The sequence below is a fragment of the Salvelinus alpinus genome, chromosome 7 (assembly GCF_045679555.1).
Source record: "Salvelinus alpinus chromosome 7, SLU_Salpinus.1, whole genome shotgun sequence".
In the NCBI taxonomy this organism is placed as follows: Eukaryota; Metazoa; Chordata; class Actinopteri; order Salmoniformes; family Salmonidae; genus Salvelinus; species Salvelinus alpinus.
The window spans coordinates 76,883,527-76,909,478 of record NC_092092.1 but is presented as its reverse complement, the minus strand read 5'-3'; the positions used below and the strand labels follow the sequence as shown (position 1 = coordinate 76,909,478).

Sequence of the window (25,952 nt, the reverse complement as noted above, 5' to 3'; positions counted from 1 at the left end):
CTGTACCAGACAGTCATTTAACTTTCACAGTGGACCCTTCTGCTGTACCAGACAGTCATTTAACTTTCACAGTGGACCCTTCTGCTGTACCAGACAGTCATTTAACTTTCACAGTGGACCCTTCTGCTGTACCAGACAGTCATTTAACTTTCACAGTGGACCCTTCTGCTGTACCAGACAGTCATTTAACTTTCACAGTGGACCCTTCTGCTGTACCAGACAGTCATTTAACTTTCACAGTGGACCCTTCTGCTGTACCAGACAGTCATTTAACTTTCACAGTGGACCCTTCTGCTGTACCAGACAGTCATTTAACTTTCACAGTGGACCCTTCTGCTGTACCAGACAGTCATTTAACTTTCACAGTGGACCCTTCTGCTGTACCAGACAGTCATTTAACTTTCACAGTGGACCCTTCTGCTGTACCAGACAGTCATTTAACTTGAATTGAGAGGCAGATTAAAGTTATGTTTGTGTGTTATAAAGTCCTGATTAGATTGGTAAAAGTGAAGATACGAAGATGTGTAACTTTCCAGAACAGGGCCCATGTGGTAGACAGGCAAGGCAGTAGGGCTGAGGGCTTTAGGGCTTTCTACCACGTTACATGGTAGAAAACCCACAGTAAATATCAGAACAAATGCACTTCTGAAAAGAGAAATGGATCTGCCATACGCCAAACAAAAACTGGCGTATCTATAGGGAACACGCTTTATTGACTAAGAACGTTATATCGTTAACATTGAAGTGTCAAAAGAGACCGAAAAAATGAAAGGGATCTCACAAAAAAAGGGATGTACCGTAGTAGGTAAGGGATGAAATTACAGCCGCTGTCTCCTACAACTCTCACACACAGGCTTTCTAGGAAGTGTTAGTCCTATAGGATATTTGGAGAGAATACTGAATCATCTGGTCTACAGTCATGGCCAAAAGTTCTGAGAATGACACAAATATTAATTTCCACAAAATTTGCTGCTTCAGTGTCTTTAGATATTTTTGTCAGATGTTACTATGGAATACTGAAGTATAATTACAAGCATTTCATAAGTGTCAAAGGCTTTTATTGACAATTACATGAAGTTGATGCAAAGAGTCAATATTTGCAATGTTGACCCTTCTTTTTCAAGACCCTTTGGGAGAATATCAAAGAAAATGTCATTCCTTTGTGCAGTAAACATTTTTCCTGGTACAGTAATGTGTGTAATCAATGTTGTCAGTTCTTAAACTGAACTGGGAAAAAAGTCCAGTCTGTGTCATTGTATTAAATTATATTCCACCAGTCAGTCAACAGACCAGGTCTATGTCATTGTATTATATTATATTCCACCTGTCAGTCAACAGACCAGGTCTATGTCAGTGTATTATATTATATTCCACCTGTCAGTCAACAGACCAGGTCTATGTCAGTGTGTCAGTCAACAAATGTAATGAGATGTGACAGTGTGATAGACAGGTACTCTGACCAGAACATGACTCTGAGACCTGACAGGGTGATTGTCATGTCCTGGTCAGAGTACCTGTGAGACCTGACAGGGTGATGGTCATGTTCTGGTCAGAGTACCTGTGAGACCTGACAGGGTGATGGTCATGTTCTGGTCAGAGTACCTGTGAGACCTGACAGGGTGATGATCATGTTCTGGTCAGAGTACCTGTGAGATCTGACAGGGTGATGATCATGTTCTGGTCAGAGTACCTGTGAGATCTGACAGGGTGATGGCCATGTTCTGGTCAGAGTACCTGTGAGACCTGACAGGGTGATGGTCATGTTCTGGTCAGAGTACCTGTGAGATCTGACAGGGTGATGATCATGTTCTGGTCAGAGTACCTGTGAGATCTGACAGGGTGATGATCATGTTCTGGTCAGAGTAGCTGTGAGACCTGACAGGGTGATGGTCATGTTCTGGTCAGAGTACCTGTGAGACCTGACAGGGTGATGATCATGTTCTGGTCAGAGTACCTGTGAGACCTGACAGGGTGATGATCATGTTCTGGTCAGAGTACCTGTGAGACTTTAGAAGACTTAAAGAGATGAATGAATGAGAATGTTGCTGTGCCACAAGCAGTCTGTGCTCTTGGAGAGGAGAACAGAAAGGACACATTAATATTATCAGATTAAAATGACTGTTATGTAGGAGGGCTAGGCCTATATGGTGAAAACACTACACAAGGCAGATACATGAAGCTGAAGCTGGCTGGATGTAGACAGCAGTTTTGTGATATACCGCAGAACGCAGACAGAGTTGAACAACATGGTGTACCTGTTACATTGTACCTCATTGATAACCTTTCAAAATCAGATGTGTTGATTATCCAATACTCTTCCAGATCAGTCTGTACCGACAACCTGACACTATTTAAAATCAGCTGTGTTGATAATCAGGTTGTCAGTAGCTTGTACCTGCATCATCATCATCGGTGGAGAGCTCCCAGAGTGCTACAGGCTAGTCAGAGAGGACTCAGGGAGGAGCTAGCTCCGACCAGTCCTTTCAACCAATCAACAGCAAGAAGAGCGCGGTACTTTACGGTTGCCGTGGAGATCGATAGTGCTACTCAACAATGTGTGGTCGATCTGATCCTCCGCCGCCAGAACCTCCAGTACCGCTGCCTCAAACGCCACTCCCACGTTCGTATCGTCCTTAGCACTGGTCTCGAAGTAGGGACAACAACCGTTCTCCTCGCACCAGGCCCGAGCCTCGTCCTCCCCCACCTCCCTCCCCTCTTTGTCCACCTTGTTGCCCAGGACAACGAAGGGGAACCTCTCTGGGTCTCGTACGTCAGAGTAAAACATGAACTCTTTCTTCCAGCTGACCAGGTTCTGGAAGCTGTGCAGGTCGTCCACAGCGAAGGTGAGGAGGCAGCAGTCGGCGCCACGGTAGAACGGCGTCCTCAGGGACTTGAAGCGCTCCTGACCAGCCGTGTCCCAGATCTGAAGGGTCACCAGGCGCCCGTCCACCTGGAGAGAGGAAGTGAATGAAAACGTTTATTGTACCGAAGAGAAACCTTTATGGCTCCCAAAAAGGATTAGATGTGTACATAATATGCACAGCAATCATAAAGATAAAACAGACAGGGGAAGAATCAATGACAGTAACACAGCATATAATACATTTATAAAAACACATTCTGTGGGGTCAAAAAGTAGTCCACTGCACTAGCCTATATAGAGAATACGGTGCAATAAGTCAAACTATAAATCAATTGAACAAATAACTGCTCAACCCCCCCCCCCCCCCCCTCCGGGAATAGAAATTCACGAACTGAATTAGAAACTGTATCCACGTTGTCTGCTGTAGTTCTTGCAAGAGATGAATGTATGTACATACACAATACAGACACAATACACCATAATGACAAATCAAAACTGGTTTAGACATTTTTGCAAATGTATTAAACACAAAAAGCCGAGTACTCAGTACTTTGTTGAAGCACATTAAGCAGCGATTACAGCTTCAAGTCTTCTTGGGTATGATGCTACACGCTTGGCACGCCTGTATTTGGGGGGTTTCTCCCATTCTTCTCTGCAGATCATCTCAAGCCCTGTCAGGATGGATGGGGAGCGTCGCTGCACAGCTATTTTCATGTGTCTCCAAAGATGTTCAAGTCTGGGCCACTCAAGGACATTCAGAGACTTTTCCCCAAGCCACTCCTGCGTTGTCTTGGCTGTGTGCTTAGGGTCATTGTCCTGTTGGAATGTGAACCTTCGCCCCAGTCTGAGGTCCTGAGCACTCTGGAGCAAGTTGTCATCAAAGCTCTCTCTGTACTTTGCGCCATTCAATCTTTCCCTCGATCCTACCACCACCATGCTTCACCGTAGGAATGGTGCCAGGTTTCCTCCAGATGTGACGCTTGGCATTCAGGCCAAAGAGTTCAATCTTGGTTTCATCAGACCAGAGAATCTTGTTTATCATGGTCTAAGAGTCTTTAGGTGCCATTTGGCAAACTCCAAATGGGCTGTCATGTGCCTTTTACTGAGAAGTGGCTTCCATCAGGCAACTCTACCATAAAGGCCTGATTGGTGGAGTGCTGCAGAGATGGTTGTACTTCTGGAAGGTTCTCCCATCTCCACAGAGGAATTCTGGAGCTCTGTCAGAGTTGACCATTGGGTTCTTGGTCACCTCCCTGACCAAGGCCCTTCACCCCCGATTGCTCAGTTTGGCCGGGCGGACAGCTCTAGGAAGAGTCTTGGTGGTTCCAAACTTCTGCCACTGTGTTCTTGGGGATCTTCCATGGTACAGACATTTTTTGGCACCCTTCCCCAGATCTGTGCCTCGACACAATCCTGTCTCTGAGCTCTACGGACAATTCCTTCGACCTCATAGCTTGGTTTTTGCTCTGACATGCACTGTCAACTGTGGGACCTTATATAGACAGGTGTGTGCCTTTCCAAATCATGTGCATTCAATTGAATTAACCACAGGTGGACACAGGATGCACCTGATCTCAATTTCGAGTCTCATAACAAGGGGTCTGAATACTTATGTAAATAAGTTTATAAAACCTAAAAACCTGTTTTCTCTTTGTCATTATGGGGTATTGTGATGTCATTATGGGGTATTGTGATGTCATTATGGGATATTGTGTGTAGATTGATGAGGACATTTTTGTTTAATCCATTTTAGAATAAGGCTGTAATGTAACAAAATGCTGAATACTTTCTAGATGAACTGAAGGTATTTATGTGGTGATGTGGTGCTGTGGTTAGTTGAGATGCAATACATTTCCAGAAAAGGACACAATAATTATTATTATTATTATTATTCCATTTCAGACAGAGCTTGGCTCTATCTCCTCACCTCCTTCTCAATCTCATTGGAGGAGAAGGTCCAAGGTCCCCCCCCTTATTTTGCAGTTTGAGAAGGCAGCAAGGAGATAATGACAGGGTGATTAATACTCATTCAGAAACAGCTCTGACCTCCAGGTCTCTGTTGAGGAACTCGACCCCGATGGTGTGGAAGGACTGGGAGTCGAAGCGGTCCGTGACGTAGCGGTTCATTAAGGAAGACTTTCCCACGCCACCATCACCCAGCAGGATCACCTTTAACAGCAGGCTCTTCCCGCTCATTACAAACCTTCCTCTGCTGCTAGGCGGCGCAGCTCACCAGGCCATTCCAAGACCAGGCCCCCTCCCTCCGCTGGCAGGCTGGCTAGCCTGGAGCCGAGCCTCCTAGCCGGGTTACTGATCACTGTGACCCAGCCTCCACCTCGATGCTAGGCTACTGGGCTAGTACTAGCAGGGTCAATGCAACCTGAAGGATGAGCACAGAGATTTTTTTTTAAACGATCAAATGTTATTGGTATTTGGAAGATGTTACAGGTGTAGCGAAATGCTTATGCTCCAAAAGCACATTAATGCCCAACAATACACACATCCCAGAAATGTAAAGGGAATTAAGAAATATTAGAATGAGCAATGTCAGAGTCTGGAAAATACATATATGTTTATGATGGTGTGTATAGACAGTACATGAATAGAAAAGGTGTGTACAGCAGTAGTTATATAGGATGAGCCTCGACTAGAATTCAGTACATACATATAAAGTGGGTGAAACAGTATGTAAACATTATTAAAGTGACCAGTGTTCAATGGCTATGTACATAGGGCAGCATTCTCTAAGGTGCAGGGTAGAGTACTGGGTGGAGGCCGGCTAGTTACAGTGACTAAGGTGCAGGGCAGGGTACTGGGCGGAGGCTGGCTAGTGGCCGGCAAGTGGTGTTTAACAGTCTAATGGCCTGGAGATAGAAGCTGTTTTTCAGTCTCTCGGTTCCAGCTTTGATGCTCCTGTACTGTCTCCGCCTTCTAGATGCTATCGTGGTGAACAGGACGTGACTCGGGTGGCTGAGGTCCTTGATGATCTTCTGGATGGTAGCGGGGTGAACAGGCCGTGGCTCGGGTGGCTGAGGTCCTTGATGATCTTCTAGATGCTATCGGGGTGAACAGGACGTGACTCGGGTGGCTGAGGTCCTTGATGATCTTCTAGATGCTATCGGGGTGAACAGGACGTGACTCGGGTGGCTGAGGTCCTTGATTATCTTCTGGATGGTAGCGGGGTGAACAGGACGTGACTCGGGTGGCTGAGGTCCTTGATGATCTTCTAGATGCTATCGGGGTGAACAGGACGTGACTCGGGTGGCTGAGGTCCTTGATGATCTTCTGGATGTTAGCGGGGTGAACAGGACGTGACTCGGGTGGCTGAGGTCCTTGATGATCTTCTGGATGGTAGCGGGGTGAACAGGACGTGACTCGGGTGGCTGAGGTCCTTGATGATCTTCTACATGGTAGCAGGGTGAACAGGACGTGACTCGGGAGGCTGAGGTCCTTGATGATCTTCTACATGGTAGCAGGGTGAACAGGACGTGACTCGGGTGGCTGAGGTCCTTGATGATCTTCTAGATGCTATCGGGGTGAACAGGACGTGACTCGGGTGGCTGAGGTCCTTGATGATCTTCTTGTCCTTCCTGTGACACCGGGTGCTGTAGATGTCATGGAGGGCAGGCAGTGTGCCCCCGGTGATGTGTTGGGCTGAAAGCACCGCCCGACGGTGCAGTTGCCTTTCCAGGTGGTGATACAGTCTGACAGGATGCTGTCAATGGTGCATCTGTAGAAGTTAGTGAGTTTCTTAGAGTCCAAGCCAAATTTCTTCAACCTCCTGGACGTTGAAGAGGCGGTGTTGCGCCTTCGTCACCAAACTGTCTGTGTGGATAGACCATTTCAGGTGGTCAGTGATGTGCACCCCGAGGACCTAAGGCTTTTCACTCTCTCCACTGTGGCTCGTCGATGTGGATGGGTGCGTGCTCATTCTGCTGTCTCCTGAAGTCCACGATCAGCTCCTTAATTTTGTTGACGTTGAGGGAGAGGTTATTTTCCTGGCACCACACCGCCAGAGCCCTCACCTCCTCCCTGTAGGCTGTCTCGTCATTGTTAGTAATCAGGCCTACTACTGTTGTGTTGTCTGCAAACTTGATTGAGTTGGAGACGTGTGGCCACGAAGTCATGGGTGAACAGGGAGTTTGTAAGGTGGCTGAGCATGCAGCCTTGTGGGGCCCCTGTGTTGAGGATCAGCGTAGTGGAGGTGTTGTTGCCTACCTTCACCATCTGGGGGCCGTTAGGAAGTCCAGGACCCAATTGCATAGGGCAGTGTTCAGACCCAGGGCCCCAAACTTAGTGATGAGCTTGGACGGCACTATGGTGTTGAAGATAATGCTGTTCATCGACTACTGCTCTCTTACATAGGTATTCCTATTGTCCAGATGGGCTAGGGTAGTGTGCAGTGCGATGGCGATTGTGTCATCCGTGGATCTGTTGGGGCAGTATGCAAATTGTAGTGGGTCGGGTAAGGTGGAGATGATATAATCCTTAACTAGCTTCTCAAAGCACAGAAGTGAGTGCTAGGGGGCGATAGTCATTTAGTTCAGTTACCTTCACTTTCTTGGGTACAGGAACAATGGTGGACATCTTGAAGCAAGTGCGGACAGCAGACTGGGATATGGAGAGATTTAATATGTCCGTAAACACTCCAGCCAGCTGGTCTAAACATGCTCTGAGGAAGCAGACAGGGATGACGTCTGGGCCGGCAGCCTTGCGAGGGGTAACACACTTAAATGTCTTACTCACGTCGGCCACACCGGTGGAGGCCCTACGTTTTCCCCGTAGTGGGCAAAGGTGTTTAGCTTGTCCGAGAGCGTCGGTGTACGCAACGTAGCTGGTTTCCCCTTTATAATCCGTGATTGTCTGTAGACCCCGCCACATACGTCTCATGTCTGAGCCGTTGAATTGCAACTCCACTGTCTCTGTACTGAAGATGTGTCTGTCTGACTGCCTTACGGAGGGCATAGCTGGACTGTTTTACTCATCCATGTTCCCAGTCACCGTGGTTAAATGCAGTGGTTCGTACTTTCAAATTTGCGTGAATGCTGCCTTTTGGCTTGGATAAGTTCTACTCGTCACAGTGGGAACAACATCCTCTATGCACTTCCTGATCAATTCAGTAACTGAGTCAGCGTATACATCAATGTCTTTTTTTGTTGAGACAACCCAGAACATTTCCCAGTCCGCATTATCAAAACAATCTTGAAGCATAAATTCCGATTGGTCAGACCAACGTTGAACAGTCCTTACCACGGGTATTTCCTGTTTCAGTTTCTGCCTATAGGAAGGGAGAAGCAGAATGTAGGTGTGATCTGATTTGCCGAAGGGAGAGGGCCTGGTAGCCTTCCTGGAAAGGGGAGTAGCAATGGTAAAGAATTATTGATGAGCAAGTAGCGCAGGCGATGTGTTTATAAAACTTTGTGTAACGGCGGTCCTCCTCCTCTTCTACCGAAAAGGAGGAGTATTGATCGAACCAAGGCGCAGTGGAGTTTGAACACATATTTATTAAACGAAAACACGAACTTAACTAAACTAACAAAACAACAAACGGTGTAGACAGACCTATACGACGAACTTACATAAAACAAGAAGAACGCACGAATAGGACAAAATTGACTACACAAACCGAACAAACCGTAACAGTCCCGTATGGTGCAAACAATTACACAGACACGGAAGACAATCACCCACAACGAACACTGTGACAACGCCTACCTAAATATGACTCTTAATTAGAGGAACGCCAAACACCTGCCTCTAATTAAGAGCCATACCAGGCAACCCAAAAACCAACACAGAAACAGAAAACATAGAATGCCCACCCAACCTCACGTCCTGACCAACTAACACACATAACAAACTAACATAAATAGGTCAGGAACGTGACATAACCCCCCCCATAAGGTGCGAACTCCGGGCGCACCAGCACAAAGTCTAGGGGAGGGTCTGGGTGGGCATCTGACCACGGTGGTGGCTCAGGCTCCGGGCGAGGTCCCCACCCCACCATAATCCATCCTAGCCTCCATCTCCCCCTAAGAATGTCCACCCTCCTTTTACCCCCACAAAATCTTCTTAGTAACATCACTGATAGGGACAGCACCGGGACAGAGAGATAGATCAAGACAGAGGGATAGATAAGAATATAGAGGTAGATCAAGATAGAGAGGGAGATAATGATAGAGGGGCAACTCTGGACTGAAAGGCAGCTCCGGACAGAGAGACAGCTCTGGACTGATGGGCAGTTCTGGGTATATAGCCGTTTCAGGCTGAAGGGCAGCTCATGGCTGACTGACGAATCTGGACGCTCATGGCAGGCTGACGGCTCTCGACGCTCATGGCTGGCTGACGGCTCTCGACGCTCATGGCTCTCTGACGGCTCTGGCTGCTCATGGCTCGCTGGCGGCTCTGGCAGATCCTGTCTGGTTGGCGGCTCTGGCAGATCCTGTCTGGTTGGCGGCTCTGGCAGATCCTGTCTGGTTAGCGGCTCTGGCAGATCCTGTCTGACGGGCGGCTCTGGCAGATCCTGTCTGACGGGCGGCTCTAGCGGCTCCTGTCTGGCGGGCGGCTCTAGCGGCTCCTGTCTGGCGGACGGCTCTGTAGGCTCATGGCAGACGGGCGGCTTTGCAGGCTCATGGCAGACGGGCGGCTTTGCAGGCTCATTGCAGACGGATGGCTCAGACGGCGCTGGGGAGACGGATGGCTCAGATGGCGCTGGTGAGACGGATGGCTCAGATGGCGCTGGTGAGACGGATGGCTCTGGCCGGATAATGCGCACTGTAGACCTGGTGCGTGGTGCCGGAACTGGAGGCACCGGGCTAAGGACACGCACCTCCATACTAGTGCGGGGAGCAGGGACAGGGCACACTGGACTCTCAAAGCCCACTCTATACCTGGTGCGTGGTACCGGCACTGGTGACACCGGGCTGAGGGCAAGCACATCAGGATTAGTAGGGGGAGAAGAAACAGTGTGTACAGGGCTCTGGAGACGCACAGGAGGCTTAGTGCGTGGTGCCGGAACTGGAGGCACCGAACTGGATACACGCACTACAGGGAGAGTGCGTGGAGGAGGAACAGGGCTCAGGAGACGCACTGGTAGCCTAGTGCGTAGTGTAGGCACTGTAGGTACTAGGCTGGGGCGGGGAGGTGGCGCCGGAAATACCGGACCGTGCAGGCGTACTGGCTCTCTTGAGCATTGAGCCTGCCCAACCTTACCTGGTTGAATACTCCCGGTTGCCCGACCAGTGCGGGGAGGTGGAATAACCCGCACCGGCCTATGTAGGCGAACCGGGGAAACCATGCGTAAGGCAGGTGCCATGTATGCCGGCCCGAGGAGACGCACTGGAGACCAGACGCGTTGAGCCGGCCTCATGACACCTGGCTCAATACCCAATCTAGCCCTACCAGTGCGGGGAGGTGGAATAACCCGCACTGGGCTATGCACTCGTACAGGAGACACCGTGCGCTCTACTGCGTAACACGGCGCCTGCCCGTACTCCCGCTCTCCACGGTAAGCCTGGGAAGTGGGCGCAGGTCTCCTACCTGCCCTTGGCCCACTACCTCTTAGCCCCCCCCAAGAAATTTTTGGGTGTTACTCACAGGCTTTTTGGGCTTCCGTGCAAGACGCGTTCCCTCATAACTCCGGTTCCTCTCTCCGGTAGCCTCTGCTCTCCTCAGTGCCTCCAGCTGTTCCCATGGGAGGCGATCCCTACCAGCCAGGATCTCCTCCCATGTGTAGCAACCTTTTCCGTCCAATATATCGTCCCAAGTCCATTCCTCCTTCTTTTCCTGTCCCTTACTCCGTTTACTCCGCTGCTTGGCTCTGGAATGGTGGGTGATTCTGTAACGGCGGTCCTCCTCCTCTTCTACCGAAAAGGAGGAGTATTGATCGAACCAAGGCGCAGTGGAGTTTGAACACATATTTATTAAACGAAAACACGAACTTAACTAAACTAACAAAACAACAAACGGTGTAGACAGACCTATACGACGAACTTACATAAAACAAGAAGAACGCACGAATAGGACAAAATTGACTACACAAACCGAACAAACCGTAACAGTCCCGTATGGTGCAAACAATTACACAGACACGGAAGACAATCACCCACAACGAACACTGTGACAACGCCTACCTAAATATGACTCTTAATTAGAGGAACGCCAAACACCTGCCTCTAATTAAGAGCCATACCAGGCAACCCAAAAACCAACACAGAAACAGAAAACATAGAATGCCCACCCAACCTCACGTCCTGACCAACTAACACACATAACAAACTAACATAAATAGGTCAGGAACGTGACACTTTGGAAGCGTTTTCCTCAGATTTGCTTTATTAAAGTCCCCAGCCAAAATAAATGTGGCCTCATTATATGCGGTTTCCAGTTTGTACAAAGTCCAGCGTAGTTCCTCGAGAGCCGTCATGTGTCGGCTTGAGGGGGAGCCAAAGAAAATTATTTTGGGGAGGTAATGCGGTCGGCATTTGATAGTGAGGTATTCCATATCGGGAGAACAAAAGGACTTGAGTTCCTGTACGTTACTGTTGCGTTTACGCACTGAAGGTAGGTGAGGAGTCAAACGCAGGAGAGCAGAGATGTCAGTGTAGCGTATATTTTAATCAGGGCAAGTCCAAAAACACTGTACAATACCCCAAAACAATGGGAACTAACAGTACTCCCGTAAGGCGCAAAAACACAACGCACCTTACTATAATAACCACACGCGAAATACACTGAGTAAAGCCTCCACAAGCAACAAGAAAAATAATCCCGCACAAACCTAAGTGGGGAAACAGGGGTAAATATACACACAGAAATTAAAGCAAATGAAAACCAGGTGTGAATGAACCAAAGACAAAACAAACGGAAAAGGAAACATGGATCGGTGATGGCTAATAGACCGGCGACGCCGACCGCCGAGCACCGCCCGAACAGGGAGAGGAACCACCTTCGGTGGAAGTCGTGACTGTTACCACAATCACATCATGAGTAGTTAATCATGAAACACACCTCCGCCTCTCTCTTTCCCGGACAGTTCTTTCTTCTTGTCCATGCGATGTACGGAGAACCCCGCTGGCTGTATGGACAGGTACAATATACCTGGAGAGAGCCATGATTCCATGAAACAGAGCATGTTACAGTCCCTGATGTCTCTCTTGAAGGAGATCCTCGCCCTGAGCGTGTCTACTTTATTTTCCAGGTACTGAACGTTTAAGAATAATATACTCAGAAGTGGTGGATGGTATGCATGCCTTCTGAGTCGGACTAAAAACCCACTCCGTATTCCTCTTCTCGTCGGCGGCATCTTGGAGCAGTGGAAATGCCTCTGGGGGTACGAACAAGAGATCCAATTCAGGAAAGCCTCATTTCTGGTTGAAATGCTGGTGAGGGACCACCTATCTAATATCCAAAAGTAATTTTCAGCTGTAGGTAATAATGAAAGAAATGTTCTGAACAAGTAATATAACAAACAACAAAAACAAAATACTGCAAAGTTGGCTACAAGGTAGGAATAGGGAGACCAAGTCTGTCAGCGCCATCTTGTACTTGTCAGTTAACAGCAGCATTATTATCTATATATATATATATATATATATATATATATATATATATATATAATTGGCTTTGTGTTCATGAGAGGCTGAAGACCTAACAGCAACCTGAGAGATACATGCTGGAAGATACTGACAATGAACACCATAACTTAGGCCTAGACAAAACAACATCCTGTCTTTCACCAGGAGGAGAAGTGGAGAGAGAGACTAGCTAGAGACAGAACAAAAGAGACTAAACCTGACAAACTCAAATAGCAGCAGATTTTAAAAAATTGTAACAAAAATACTGATACAGCAACGTAATCTCTCTTCCAAAACCCCTTGTATATGGAGCGCCATAAATCTGGTAACCTAGACTAACAACAGAACAACTATTTGGAAGTGATGTCCCTCCTGTCTGAGATGTGCTAGGTAATGTAAGGTCACTAGATATATGTAAGGTCACCAGGGTGGTTGTCCTCAGGGACACCTGATAGGGGTGAATGACTCTGAGAAGAAACTCCCCCTCTCACAAACCCAGGGATTGGTTGAGCTGGAGAACGATGAGTCAGGAAGATGAGCACTCGACTGACTCAGGAACACATGACAACAACAACAAAAAAGTTCCACCATAATTCGTCTTGGATCACTAAGATTAGGATCTGTATTGATCTATTTCATATTTATTGTTATGTTTATTGATAAGATATTAAGCATTTTTACCACAATTTACCAATGCAAAAATTCTCATTACCGCAATAGTTTGGAAGTCCAAAAAAGTCAAACAAGTAAATGTATAATATGTTTGTGTTTGGTTCTAAGGTATTTTAAATGCATTTCTAAATTGAATGGGATCCGGCGAGCAAATGGCACAACATGATATGCCTATAAAATATCTAAATATGGACAAGCAACTGTCTTGGGATATCTAACAAAAGTATAGGTAAGCGCTTAAACAGGCACATGTCAAATTGGGGAATATCCTCCTTTAAGTGGTGGTTGCTCTTTGCTGAAACACAAACTCCAGATTGTGGCTTTAAGTAAATTAAAATGCGGTTTATAAACCCAGATATCTTGACTACCCCCCCCTACTTAATCAAATTACTGTTTTACAAAAACAAATCTATACAATAAGTGTAAGCAGTGGTCCTAGTAAATAATTAACGTTACCAGCATAACACACCCATTGACTATACATTAGAATTATCTTATTATCATTACCAAAACTGACCCTAAAAATGAGGCAGGAATGAGAAGTGTGTTTTGTAATGACAGGCCCTTAGCTCAATCTACCAGTAATAGGAGACTGCCATTATGACTCAAAACAATTGACCACGTCAGTAAAGCCCATTCATGCCTCCATGTTGGTAAGGTAAATAGTCTTTAAGTTTTTCCCAATTTTAGCTTTTTAGTCATTAGGGTAATGAGAAGGTTAAGTGTCGTAAAGAGGGTGTTTGAGAATAAGATTCTCCTTCTGAAGGCATATAAAAAGGTTACATTTTATTTTTTTATAAAAAAGAAACGTGAAGAAATTAAATGAACTTGTGCTCATCTAAGGACTGCTCCTCTGACGCATCATGGGGAATACAACTTCATTGTAAAAAAAGGTTTGGAGTTTTTACAGCAACTTACATGTCCAAAGACACTGTTTTTACATAAACAAATATTAGATGAATGTAAACTTCTATTAACGTATACAATTTTATGATTTATGGACAAACTACAGCAAAATATTTTGTGTTTTATTCAAATAAGTTAGCTAGGTTTTTCTAAAGTAACATTTTTTTTTTTTTAAATGACCTGATAATTTTATCTGGAAGCATTTCGGTGCATACAATACAGGCGAAAATACCAAATGTATATAAACATAGACACTGTGCCATAAACTAGGCATCTTCACCTTTAGAATTATATTTTATTCTTGCAGATACAGCATGGTTTTCTAACTCAATTTGCTAGCGCCATGGTTACAACTGGTTTCTTGAGAATCAACCAATGAACGTGTAGCTAACCTCAACTAACTGCTATAGTTGTTCTTTAATGTAGATAATAAAATCGGAGTGTTCCCATTTCGTAAATGTATTACACGGGACATCTAGCTAGATATAGGGATGAATAGCTAGCAAATGAAATGGCGACTATGTAATTATGATGATGATTATTTTTTTTTTAAGCCAGACAGACTGTTACCGTTAGCTAGCTATATTTAGTGGATGGGTTGTGATGTTGACATCAACTACGAATAAACAGACCGATTTGATCAAACGTGCAACATAATCAATATTACTACATGTGACTGCATTAATTTAAGGAGTAAAATCGTTTTCGTTACCTCATTCTATACCATGATATGAGTCGTGGCTTGCCCAGTTTTGCATCTGAAATTTGATGTGCTATGAACTCGCTTGTTGGGGTTGCAGTGCGTCCCAAGTCTTTTACAGTCCAGGGTAATCGTCAGTCAAAACAGGTGCGTTTTGCAACGAAAACGAGAGTTCCTATTGGACAAATGCAGGTTGTTCACCCCCGTTTGATTCAGTTCGCTTCTGTTTAAGAACCGTTTTGCAACAGAATATGCGTAATGAATACGCCCTAGACTTCAGTCGCGACGCCTGGTCCTAAAGTCCGCAAAGCTTACCATTTATTTATTTTGCTGTCAAATTTGCTCCATCCTCTGTGAGTCTGGATACTTCAACATGTTCAAAAGGCCCTGCTTTGACTGTACATATTCTCTATTTTATGTGTTTTTTTATGTTTTATCGCTGAAGAAAATAACGTGAAAGTGCACAGTCAGTGTGTGATTCCACTCCAGAACTGTAGATGGTAGTAATGCATTAAAAGTTGATTTGGCGTGGAGACGCATACTAGAGGAAGCGCCCAGATTATTTCCCTTTATTTGCTGCCTCCCCCTTTTTTCCCCACCCAAGTACACATTTCCAGAAGAAATTCCCGAGTTCAGAGAGAGAGAGAAAAAGAGAGAAGAACGCGTCTACATTCATGTGTTTATTCTAATGATAACGGTAAGAATACGTGCGGTGTATTATGACCCTTGTAATATGTCTGATTGTGTCCCACAAAGTGGTTGTTTCAGCCAGAGAGATGGCTTTGATCCGTACTTTGACGTAGCTGGCTGGCTAGCTACAGTAGATCAGTATATTTAGTGTCTGTATACACTGAAATATCACCGTTTAGCTATCATGTAAGTGAACCGTGTATGGACAGACCAGAGTCATCTATTGCATGCCAGCATGAAGCATATCTATTGGCCAATAACATCCATAGACTATGGCTCTATACTTGACTAGTGTGCAGTTTACAAGCAGACAATCCAAATAAAAGCACGATGTCAGATCTATATAATGGTTCTCAGATGTCTGTGGAGGGGAGGCTGGGGGCCAGGCTGGTGCCCTGCTGTGTGTGGCTGGGGCTGCTGTGTCTCCTGTCCACCCTGCCCTGTTCCTGGTCCCAGGACCCCCTTAACGTTGGGGACCCCGTGGAAACAGATCAGAGTGCCTTTCAACCACAGAGTGCACTGTCTGACATGGAGTTCTCTTCCATTGCCTCCTACCGCGGCCCCGGCAACAATGACTCACGTGGCAACAAGGACCTGCCCATCCTGTTGTGGTGGAGTGGAGGACTCTTCCCTCATTTCCCCGGAGACACAGAACGCATCGACTGTCACACCTCCTCTTGTCTGGTCACACGCAATAGGAAGGTTTGTGGTTCTAGTATTATAGCTAGGTCTTCCAATGGTTTATACTGTTGTGTGTTGTCCTAGCCTGTTCCCAGATCTGTGTGTGCTGTTTTGCCAGTTCCTATGGCTATGGCCATTGTCACACCAAACAGATCTGGGACCAGGCTAGTGTTTTCTTTGTGATCTGTTAATACATGTAGTTTATAATATGTTATTAATAATAGCCCCATGTCTTTTTCATGACCATGGATTTCAGTTTTGTATTGACTACAATGTGGATATGTATAAACTAGCACCATCCTAAATCTCTATAGGTTCAACTGTACCGACGTACCTCCTCCATCATCTTCTATGGGACAGACTTCAGGGCCTACGAGGCTCCTCTTCCCAGACCCTCTCACCAGACCTGGGCCTTATTCCACGAGGAGTCCCCCATGAACAACTACGTCCTGTCCCACAGCCCAGGCATCAGGCTGTTTAACTACACCGGTACAGGATGACAGCGTGTCAACTCTTATTGTGTGTAAATAAAGTAAAGGGTACATGGAGCCAACAGTCGCTCACATAAAAAATTAAGTGTGCGTCCCAAATAGCACCCTATTCCCTATATAGTGCACTACTTTTGACCAGGGCCCATGGGGCTCTATGTAGGGAATAGGGTGTTATTTGGGATGCAGTCTCAAAGGACAGCACTCACTTTAATGAATATAATTTGCAATCAAAGCTTTGTTTGAATTTTATTTTTCTCAAAGCAACATGTCTTAATAAATCATACATTTCCCTTCGTTCATTTTGGATGTTGAACTCCACAGCCACCTTCAGGAGAGGCTCAGACTACCCTCTGACCCTGCAGTGGCTGCCCTCCCTGGGATACCTGCTCCAGCCTGTAGCCGTGTCTCTGGAGCAGAAGAACCACTGGAGGAGAGAGGGTCTGGCCCCCATCATGTACATGCAGTCACACTGTGACGTCCCCTCTGACAGGGACAGATACGTACAGAAACTCATGAAGTACATAGAGGTACAGTGATATGGAATGTGTTCCCTCCTAGCCTAGATGTTTTGATATAAAGGAATGTTGTCTGGTTTTTATTATCTAATGATTTGGCAGACTAGCAACCATTTGTGTGAATTGAGCCCTTTAGTCTTAACTTTTCTCCCAACTACCTCTTTGTCCCCTGTTCTCCCACACACTCTTTCTCTCTCACTCTCTCTTTCTTGCTATTTATTTCTCTCTCTCTTTCTCTCTCTCTTGTCCCCCTCCAGGTGGACTCGTATGGGAAATGTCTGAACAGTAAGCCCCTCCCTCAGTACCTGGAGGACACAAGTACAGCCACAGGGGAGGACGCCGGCTTTATGAGCTTCACGGCACGCTACAAGTTCCACCTGGCCCTGGAGAACGGCCTGTGTCAGGTAAGAGAGAGAGGAGGGAGTGAGAGGAGCAAGGGAGTGATAGAGAGACAATTTAGGTTTTTAGGCATGTTTGAAACTCGTGTTTTTTAGCTTGTCCTTCAATGAATGATTTTATTGTTGTTTTAGACATCCTTTGTGTGTTTTTATTTGTATTCATCTCTCTTATACAATATCAACTGAATGGTGAATAATGTATTGTGTCATTTTGGAGTCACTTTTATTTGAAATAAGAATAGAAGATGTTTCCGAACACTTCTACGTGAATGTGGATGCTACCATAATTATGGAAAATCATGAATTTATCGTGAACATTTATGAGTGAAAAAGTTTGAGGAAGGAAAAAAAATGTTAACCTCCTGTATTATTGATAAAGGTGAGAGGTTAGCCTTTTGGGGGGGGGGGGGGTGATCTTTGTTCCTCTGTAACTTTCTCCCCCTCATAATGTCAAATAAAAGGTGACATTCAGTAAAGTCGCTTTATATTAAACAAATTGAAAATGTACACTGAACAAAAATATAAATGCACCATGTAAAGTGTTGGTCCCATGTTTCATGAGCTGAAATAAAAGATCCCAGAAATGTTCCATATATACAAAAAGTTTGAGTGTTTCTCTCAAATTGTGTGCAGATATTTGTTTACATCCCCGTTAGGGAGCATTTCTCTTTTGCCAAGATAATCTATATACCTGACAGATGTGGCATATCAAGAAGCTGATTAAACAACATGATCATTAAACAGGTGCACCTTGTAAAATGTGCAGTTTTGTCACACAACACAATGCCACAGATGTCTCAAGTTTTGAGGGAGCGTGCAATTGGCATGCTGACTGCCGGAATGTCCACCAGAGCTGGTGCCAGAGAATTGAAAGTTCATTTCTCTACCATAAGCCGCCTCCAACGTCGTTTTAGAGAATTTTGCAGTACGTCCAACCGGCCTCACAATCGCAGACCACGTGTAACCACGGCAGCCCAGGACCTCCACATCCGGCTTCTTCGCCTGCGTGATCATCAGGGGTGGAGCTGAGGAGTATTTCTGTCTGTAATAAAGCACTTTTGTGGGGAAAAACGTATTCTGATGGCTTGGCCTGGCTCCCCAGTGGGTGGGCATATGCCCTCCTAGGCTGCGCCCCAGCCCAGTCATGTGAAATCCATAGATTAGGGCCTCATTTATTTATTTCAATTGACTGATTTCCTTATATGAACTGTAATTCAGTAAATTTCTGAAATGTTTTTTTTTTTTTTTCAGGATCTAAAAAAAAAATTGTTTGTGGATGGATTTACTTCTACTGCATGAAGACTCTTGCGCTACAATTTTGCCCATTGAAGATCCATGAAATCTTTTTTTTTTAAACGTTCAAACTATAAGGCGTAGTCACTTCCTGGTTACTTTCATAGCGTATTGCCTTTTTATTTATTTTTGTCTCTGTCATTTCATTGTTTTAACTGTAAAGCGTGTTGTGATTTCAAATGCACTTTAAATAAAGTTGGATTTCATTTGATTTCCTCCAGGACTACATGACTGAGAAGCTATGGCGCCCTCTCCACCAGGGCTGTGTACCAGTCTACCGCGGCTCCTCATCAGTAGCTGACTGGATGCCCAACGACCTCTCTGTCATCCTTATTGATGACTTCCCATCACCTCAGGACCTAGCCAAGTTCCTCAAGGCGTTGGATGAGAACGATGAAGAGTATGCTAAGTATTTACAGTTTAAGAAGCCGAGCCACGTTACCAACGTTGGCCTGTTGGAGGCACTGGAGAGCAGGGAGTGGGGCGTGAACGACATGAGCAAACCCAACTACCTCAACGGCTTTGAGTGCTATGTCTGTGACCAGGAGAATACCAGACTGGCAGCTGAACGGGCCTATAGGAAAGCCCCAGAGAAGAGCCCGCCCCCCCAGCCTAAGATGGCCAATAATTCTCATATGGGATGTCCTCTACCCAGCCCAGGGTTCGGAGACCGGCAGGATCTACACATCAATGACAGGTAGACACCACCAGTCTCAGAAATAAAGGCTTTAACCTTATAGTACATTATGACAGTGTACTGTTTACATTGAGAAATATTCCTCCATTGAATGTCTTACCATGTCTTAACATGTCTTACCATGTCTTAACATGTCTTACCATCCACACACAAGTGTTTTTTTTTCTCCTCTAACATTTCAAATAAACTGCTGTGCTTATTAGCCATATTTCTGTATGTTTTTTTCAGCTGGGTCCAGATGTGGCCGCAGGACTACTGGCAGAGCTTAGATCAGGCTGAAGGATTGGAGTCTCTCATCAGACATAACGAGTCAGACCCTGCACTGCTCTGGCATCACATCCAGGAGTTGGCTATGACGAGGGCCAGAGGACAGGCATAATTAGTCGAACCCTACACTGCTGAGGAACCACATACAGTAGGAGAGCCAGAGGACAGGCATAACTAGTCGAACCCTACACTGCTGAGGAACCACATACAGTAGGAGAGCCAGAGGTAACTGAGAAAGTTCCTTATTGCCAGTGTTTTTTGACAGAAAGAGGACAAGGAAAGAAAGCCATCTATTTGTCTAGAGACTTGCACCCCTTAACCAGTGGGGGCGTGGCCAAAGTGGATCCGCAAACCAGAGAGATGTGGACCAGCAATAAGAATCAATGAACTGATACTGAACTATCGGGAGTGTAGACTGTAAAGGATAGAGAAGATGTACAAAAATATATATATACAGTACTGCTTTTTAATGTTGTCCACTTGAGGTGCCTGGTAGCCTCATCTGTGGCACAAAAGGGCCTAATGTGTGTCCAAGTTACAGTAATGTTTTGTTATCTCAAACCTGTCGCCAAATACTTGTCTTTTCAACACTCAATAATGTACAAAAAATTTTATACTCTATATTTATCATGTTTATATAAATCAATTTTATTGTTTTTCTGAGTCAAAGCGTCAAAGACAATTTAAAAAATAAAAATTTGATCGATAATCGGTAGTTATTTTCTTTGCATATAGTCAAGACTGAAAGTAGAAAATTGTACCCAACTGCCAATCTACATATCCAGTTCCCAGTTAAATCTTGTCATAATAATATTTAGAGGCTTTTACATACAGTATCTTCATATTTCACAATACATTCACCAAGTTACAACATTAAAGGTCCAATGCAGCCGTTTTTATCTCAATGTCAAACCATTTCTGGGTAACAATTAAGTATCTTACTGTCATTGTTTTCAATTAAAATAGTCTAAAATAAAAATTGCTTCTTAGCAAAGAGCAATTTCTCAAGCAAGAATTTAGCTAGGACTGTCTGGGAGTGGTCTGAGTCTTGAAACTCTATAGAGGTTTGAAACTCTATTTGTTATTGGTCTATTAACGTATACTGCCTGGTGACAGTCCTAAACTCCATCCCACCAAAACAGGCTGAAATTTCAGGTGGTCTTTTCAAACAGCTCTTACACTAAAAGGGAATTATCATAATTTTCACAATTTCACAGTATTTTTCCAACCTCATAGTGTGGAAATATAAAACACAGGAAATCATGTTTTTGACTGCACTGGGCCTTTAAAGGAGAAAAAGGCAACAAAAAAAGTGGACATTGAAACGGACGGAAGATTCAACTATATCAGTAATATGATCATATTATTATCTTTACCAACCCTAAACCATAGAATAACTGCCATAGTATTTCAGTGTTAACCTCAATCAATTCAGTAGGACCCATACAAAGGTCTGAAAACAACATGTGACACATGGAAATTCCTGTCAAATTAAAGGTGCAGTGTCCCCTGTCTGTTAGCAGACGACAGGTCTTGATAGGAGAGAGCAGTTATATCAGCCATCCAGTCTTGTCACCTCTGTGGCCATTTAAGGAAAAGAGACGAGGAGACAAGGGGAAGAAGCAATCTACAAGACGTTGGTGTAGCAGCTCTCACAGTGGACTGTCCCTTTGTGCAGGAACATGTTGTACAGAAAGTCTCCCATTGGCTTACTGCAAACACCACACTGCAACGACAACATAGCATATTGTTAATGTAGCACAGCCAAGACTATATGAATGCTTAGTTCTAGTCTGCAATGATGCTACCTGCTAGCAACACAGCTGCTATACCACTGAAACAACCCTTTTTACAACTACCACAACCTTTACAGCTGATACAGGGTCAACGTGTATAACCTATAACATGATTATAACCAGAGTTTAACATGTTTAATAACCAGGTTTAGTTACCTTGAAGCAGACCGGGTGGCAGGAGATGTTGAGGTGCTCGATGGTGATCTTGGCATCGTTGCCCACCTGCTCTCCACAGTACGTACAGGCAGACGTCGTGGTAGTCCTTGTAGAGGGGAGAGACGTGTTCAGCATGGGACACAGCTCTATTCCAATCAAAGCCTGTACATACAAGTTTCCAGCCAAGGAAAGACAAAACGGTATGTGTATCCATCAAGGTTATTATAGTTTTGTTATTTAATATTAGTTAGTATGTCTATTCCTTTTTAGAGTTTTATTTGAAGTTTAGTTTCAGTTTAATGAAAAACATTTCTATTTTGTTTTGTAAACTTAGTTTCAGTTTAATAAAAAACATATTTTGTTTATAAACTTAGTTTCAGTTTTAGAAAGTAGCCAATGGGTGGGGGGCTAAGAGCCATTTATATGTTGTAGGTCTATAGTTTTCTATGGGGGGGGTCACTTCTTACCACTTGGGGGGCAGTAATACATAAGGTGATGGACCAGGACCATAGACGTGGACACCATCTGGGTCTGTGTCATGATGGTGATGGACCAGGACCATAGACACCATCTGGGTCTGTGTCATGATGGTGATGGACTAGGACCATAGACGTGGACACCATCTGGGTCTGTGTCATGATGGTGATGGACCAGGACCATAGACGTGGACACCATCTGGGTCTGTGTCATGATGGTGATGGACCAGGACCATAGACGTGGACACCATCTGGATCTGTGTCATGATGGTGATGGACCAGGACCATAGACGTGGACACCATCTGGATCTGTGTCATGATGGTGATGGACCAGGACCATAGACATGGACACCATCTGGGTCTGTGTCATGATGGTGTCTGAGGTCTCCATCTTGAAATAATCCATGTTCTTCTACACCAGGAAAATTAATTGGCTGATCCCTCGGCTGTCGCGACTCCAACCGGGTTATCAGGCCATGCCGACCGGGTCATCAGGCCATGCCGACCGGGTCATCAGGCCATGCCGACCGGGTCATCAGGCCATGCCGACCGGGTCATCAGGCCATGCCGACCGGGTCATCAGGCCATGCCGACCGGGTTATCAGGCCATGCCAGGAGAGATCAGTCAAATAAGTTGGAAGTCCCGCTCAGTTGACTAAATCAAAATGGTGAAAGTTCTCAATGGTCCTGCCCATGTTAATACAGGCTTTTGGCCACTAGACTACATACATGGCCTGGACATAGGTTTGGTTAGGTTTACATTATAAATCAATCCTAATGTGACTTGGATTTAAAGGGTAAGTGCCTAGACTGGTGCAATAAATATGGTGGAAAGAAACTCTTGCCCATGTTTACACCAATCCAAAGCTTTTTTAACTTTAGTAGCAGATGTAAGAAGAATCATGTACCTTTACCTTTATCTGACAGGAGAGGAAAAAACAACTAATATTACATAACATGTCAAATGTGCCATGACTTCATTAAACGTGTATCACTGACTAACCCCTTCAAAAGGTTCTAATAGAAACAGCTGAAACTACAGCACCAAAAACATTCTTCACTAATCTATCAGTTCACAGCCAGCCTGCCTGCCTGCCAGCCAGCCAGCCAGCCAGCCAGCCAGCCAGCCAGCCAGCCACCCAGCCTGCCAGCCAGCCAGCCAGCCAGCCAGCCAGCCAGCCAGACACCCAACCACCCAGCCAGCCAGCCTGCCAGCCAGCCAGCCAGCCACCCAACCACCCAGCCAGCCAGCCAGCCAGCCAGCCAGCCAGCCAGCCAGCCAGCCTGCCAGCCAGCCACCCAACCACCCAACTTCACAAGCTGTTGTAGCTTGGCCCAGTTACGCTCCGTGCTCGCCCTCTGATTTTTTCCCTGTTATCTAGTGATCACGAATGACAGTGATGCACAAGATAGGCCTATTTGAAACAGCGGCATCTACTGGCAGCATTTACCTGCCAGATTCAGAAGCTCAAACCACATTAGGAAAAAAAAGCTTGAAAGCCCCGTTTTATATTTTTGGCAAAAATTTAGATGGAAAAAACTAAAACTAACTTAATTTATGATGGTTTTTATTGAATTGTTTTGCAGTCAAAGATAATAGTTTCAGTTTTTCAAATGTTGCGTTTTTATTTTTATTTCAGTTTACTAAATCGTTTTTTCCAATTTTAGTTTTATTTTAGTTCAGTTTTGATTTACTATAATAACCTTGGTGTCCATACCACTTATTTGCCAATCTGAAGGAACTGGATAGGTGTAATCAATACAGCAGAAGGAACTGGATAGGTGTAATCAATACAGCAGAAGGAACTGGATAGGTGTAAGCAATACAGCAGAAGGAACTGGATAGGTGTAAGCAACACAGCAGAAGGAACTGGATAGGTGTAATCAATACAGCAGAAGGAACTGGATAGGTGTAAGCAACACAGCAGAAGGAACTGGATAGGTGTAATCAATACAGCAGAAGGAACTGGATAGGTGTAAGCAATACAGCTGAAGGAACTGGATAGGTGTAATCAATACAGCAGAAGGAACTGGATAGGTGTAATCAATACAGCTGAAGGAACTGGATAGGTGTAATCAATACAGCTGAAGGAACTGGATAGGTGTAAGCAATACAGCTGAAGGAACTGGATAGGTGTAAGCAATACAACAGAAGGAACTGGATAGGTGTAATCAATACAGCAGAAGGAACTGGATAGGTGTAATCAATACAGCAGAAGGAACTGGATAGGTGTAATCAATACAGCTGAAGGAACTGGATAGGTGTAATCAATACAGCAGAAGGAACTGGATAGGTGTAATCAATACAGCAGAAGGAACTGGATAGGTGTAAGCAATACAGCTGAAGGAACTGGATAGGTGTAAGCAATACAGCAGAAGGAACTGGATAGGTGTAAGCAATACAGCAGAAGGAACTGGATAGGTGTAAGCAATACAGCTGAAGGAACTGGATAGGTGTAAGCAATACAGCTGAAGGAACTGGATAGGTGTAAGCAATACAGCAGAAGGAACTGGATAGGTGTAAGCAATACAGCTGAAGGAACTGAAAAGGTGTAAGCAATACAGCTGAAGGAACTGGATAGGTGTAAGCAACACAGCAGAAGGAACCGGATAGGTGTAAGCAATACAGCTGAAGGAACTGGATAGGTGTAAGCAATACAGCAGAAGGAACTGGATAGGTGTAAGCAATACAGCTGAAGGAACTGGATAGGTGTAAGCAATACAGCAGAAGGAACTGGATAGGTGTAATCAATACAGCTGAAGGAACTGGATAGGTGTAATCAATACAGTTGAAGGAACTGGATAGGTGTAATCAATACAGCTGAAGGAACTGGATAGGTGTAATCAATACAGCTGAAGGAACTGGATAGGTGTAATCAATACAGCTGAAGGAACTGGATAGGTGTAAGCAACACAGCAGAAGGAACTGGATAGGTGTAAGCAATACAGCAGAAGGAACTGGATAGGTGTAAGCAACACAGCAGAAGGAACTGGATAGGTGTAAGCAACACAGCAGAAGGAACTGGATAGGTGTAATCAACACAGCAGAAGGAACTGGATAGGTGTAATCAACACAGCAGAAGGAACTGGATAGGTGTAATCAATACAGCAGAAGGAACTGGATAGGTGTAATCAATACAGCAGAAGGAACTGGATAGGTGTAATCAATACAGCAGAAGGAACTGGATAGGTGTAAGCAATACAGCAGAAGGAACTGGATAGGTGTAAGCAATACAGCAGAAGGAACTGGATAGGTGTAAGCAATACAGCAGAAGGAACTGGATAGGTGTAATCAATACAGCAGAAGGAACTGGATAGGTGTAAGCAATACAGCAGAAGGAACTGGATAGGTGTAAGCAATACAGCAGAAGGAACTGGATAGGTGTAAGCAATACAGCAGAAGGAACTGGATAGGTGTAAGCAACACAGCAGAAGGAACTGGATAGGTGTAAGCAATACAGTTTGATTTGAATATGGTGATGACCCCACTCCACCCATCTAGTCTAGTAGCTTAATTCTGCTGTGTTGATTACACCTATCTGTGTTCCTTCTGCTGTGTTGATTACACCTATCTGTGTTCCTTCTGCTGTGTTGATTACACCTATCTGTGTTCCTTCTGCTGTGTTGATTACACCTATCTGTGTTCCTTCTGCTGTGTTGATTACACTTATCTGTGTTCCTTCTGCTGTGTTGATTACACCTATCTGTGTTCCTTCTGCTGTGTTGATTACACCTATCTGTGTTCCTTCAGATTTGAACAACAAGGGCCACGGAGT

At 45.0% G+C, this 25,952-nt stretch overlaps 3 protein-coding genes across 7 annotated transcripts in view; 1 reads left to right on the top strand and 2 right to left on the bottom strand.

Annotated features, from left to right (window-relative positions):
• Positions 1–1,036: 1,036 nt before the first annotated feature.
• LOC139581705 (ras-related protein Rab-9B-like) lies at positions 1,037–14,880 on the bottom strand. Of its 2 annotated transcripts, XR_011676273.1 has the most exons (4): positions 14,729–14,880; positions 4,910–5,243; positions 1,524–2,950; positions 1,037–1,455 (listed from the first exon to the last, which is right to left on the bottom strand). XR_011676273.1 is itself a non-coding variant. In XM_071411749.1 (3 exons), exons 2-3 carry the CDS (start codon positions 5,057–5,059, stop codon positions 2,492–2,494), a joined length of 609 nt encoding a protein of 202 aa, XP_071267850.1. In that variant the 5' UTR covers positions 5,060–5,243; positions 14,729–14,880; the 3' UTR covers positions 1,037–2,491. The 2 variants fall into 2 exon arrangements, 1 of the variants encoding a protein (XP_071267850.1); XM_071411749.1 differs by having other exon boundaries at positions 1,037–2,950.
• Positions 14,881–15,258: 378 nt separating this feature from the next.
• fut11 (fucosyltransferase 11 (alpha (1,3) fucosyltransferase)) lies at positions 15,259–20,457 on the top strand. Its single transcript, XM_071411748.1, has 7 exons — positions 15,259–15,413; positions 15,764–16,108; positions 16,402–16,576; positions 16,900–17,105; positions 17,351–17,497; positions 19,006–19,481; positions 19,710–20,457. Exons 1-7 carry the CDS (start codon positions 15,405–15,407, stop codon positions 19,858–19,860), a joined length of 1,509 nt encoding a protein of 502 aa, XP_071267849.1. The 5' UTR covers positions 15,259–15,404; the 3' UTR covers positions 19,861–20,457.
• Positions 20,372–25,952, bottom strand: part of znf185 (zinc finger protein 185 with LIM domain) — a 27,441-nt gene continuing 21,860 nt past the window's right edge. For all 4 annotated transcript variants that reach the window (XM_071411746.1, XM_071411744.1, XM_071411743.1 and 1 more), the window contains 2 exons: positions 21,701–21,806; positions 20,372–21,474 (listed from right to left, as the gene is read on the bottom strand). In XM_071411746.1, coding sequence (XP_071267847.1) covers positions 21,376–21,474; positions 21,701–21,806 — 205 coding nt within the window. In that variant the 3' untranslated portion in view covers positions 20,372–21,375. The remainder of the gene's footprint in view (positions 21,475–21,700; positions 21,807–25,952) is intronic.

Excerpts from the sequence above, each read along its gene's own strand:
- LOC139581705 (XM_071411749.1), bottom strand. The coding sequence starts at position 5,059 with ATGAGCGGGAAGAGCCTGCTGTTAAAGGTGATCCTGCTGGGTGATGGT. Across the intron at positions 2,951-4,909 it reads TCCTCAACAGAGACCTGGAG|GTGGACGGGCGCCTGGTGAC; the intron begins GTCAGAGCTGTT and ends TCCTCTCTCCAG.
- fut11 (XM_071411748.1), top strand. Across the intron at positions 16,577-16,899 it reads CAGGCTGTTTAACTACACCG|CCACCTTCAGGAGAGGCTCA; the intron begins GTACAGGATGAC and ends TGAACTCCACAG. Across the intron at positions 17,106-17,350 it reads AACTCATGAAGTACATAGAG|GTGGACTCGTATGGGAAATG; the intron begins GTACAGTGATAT and ends GTCCCCCTCCAG.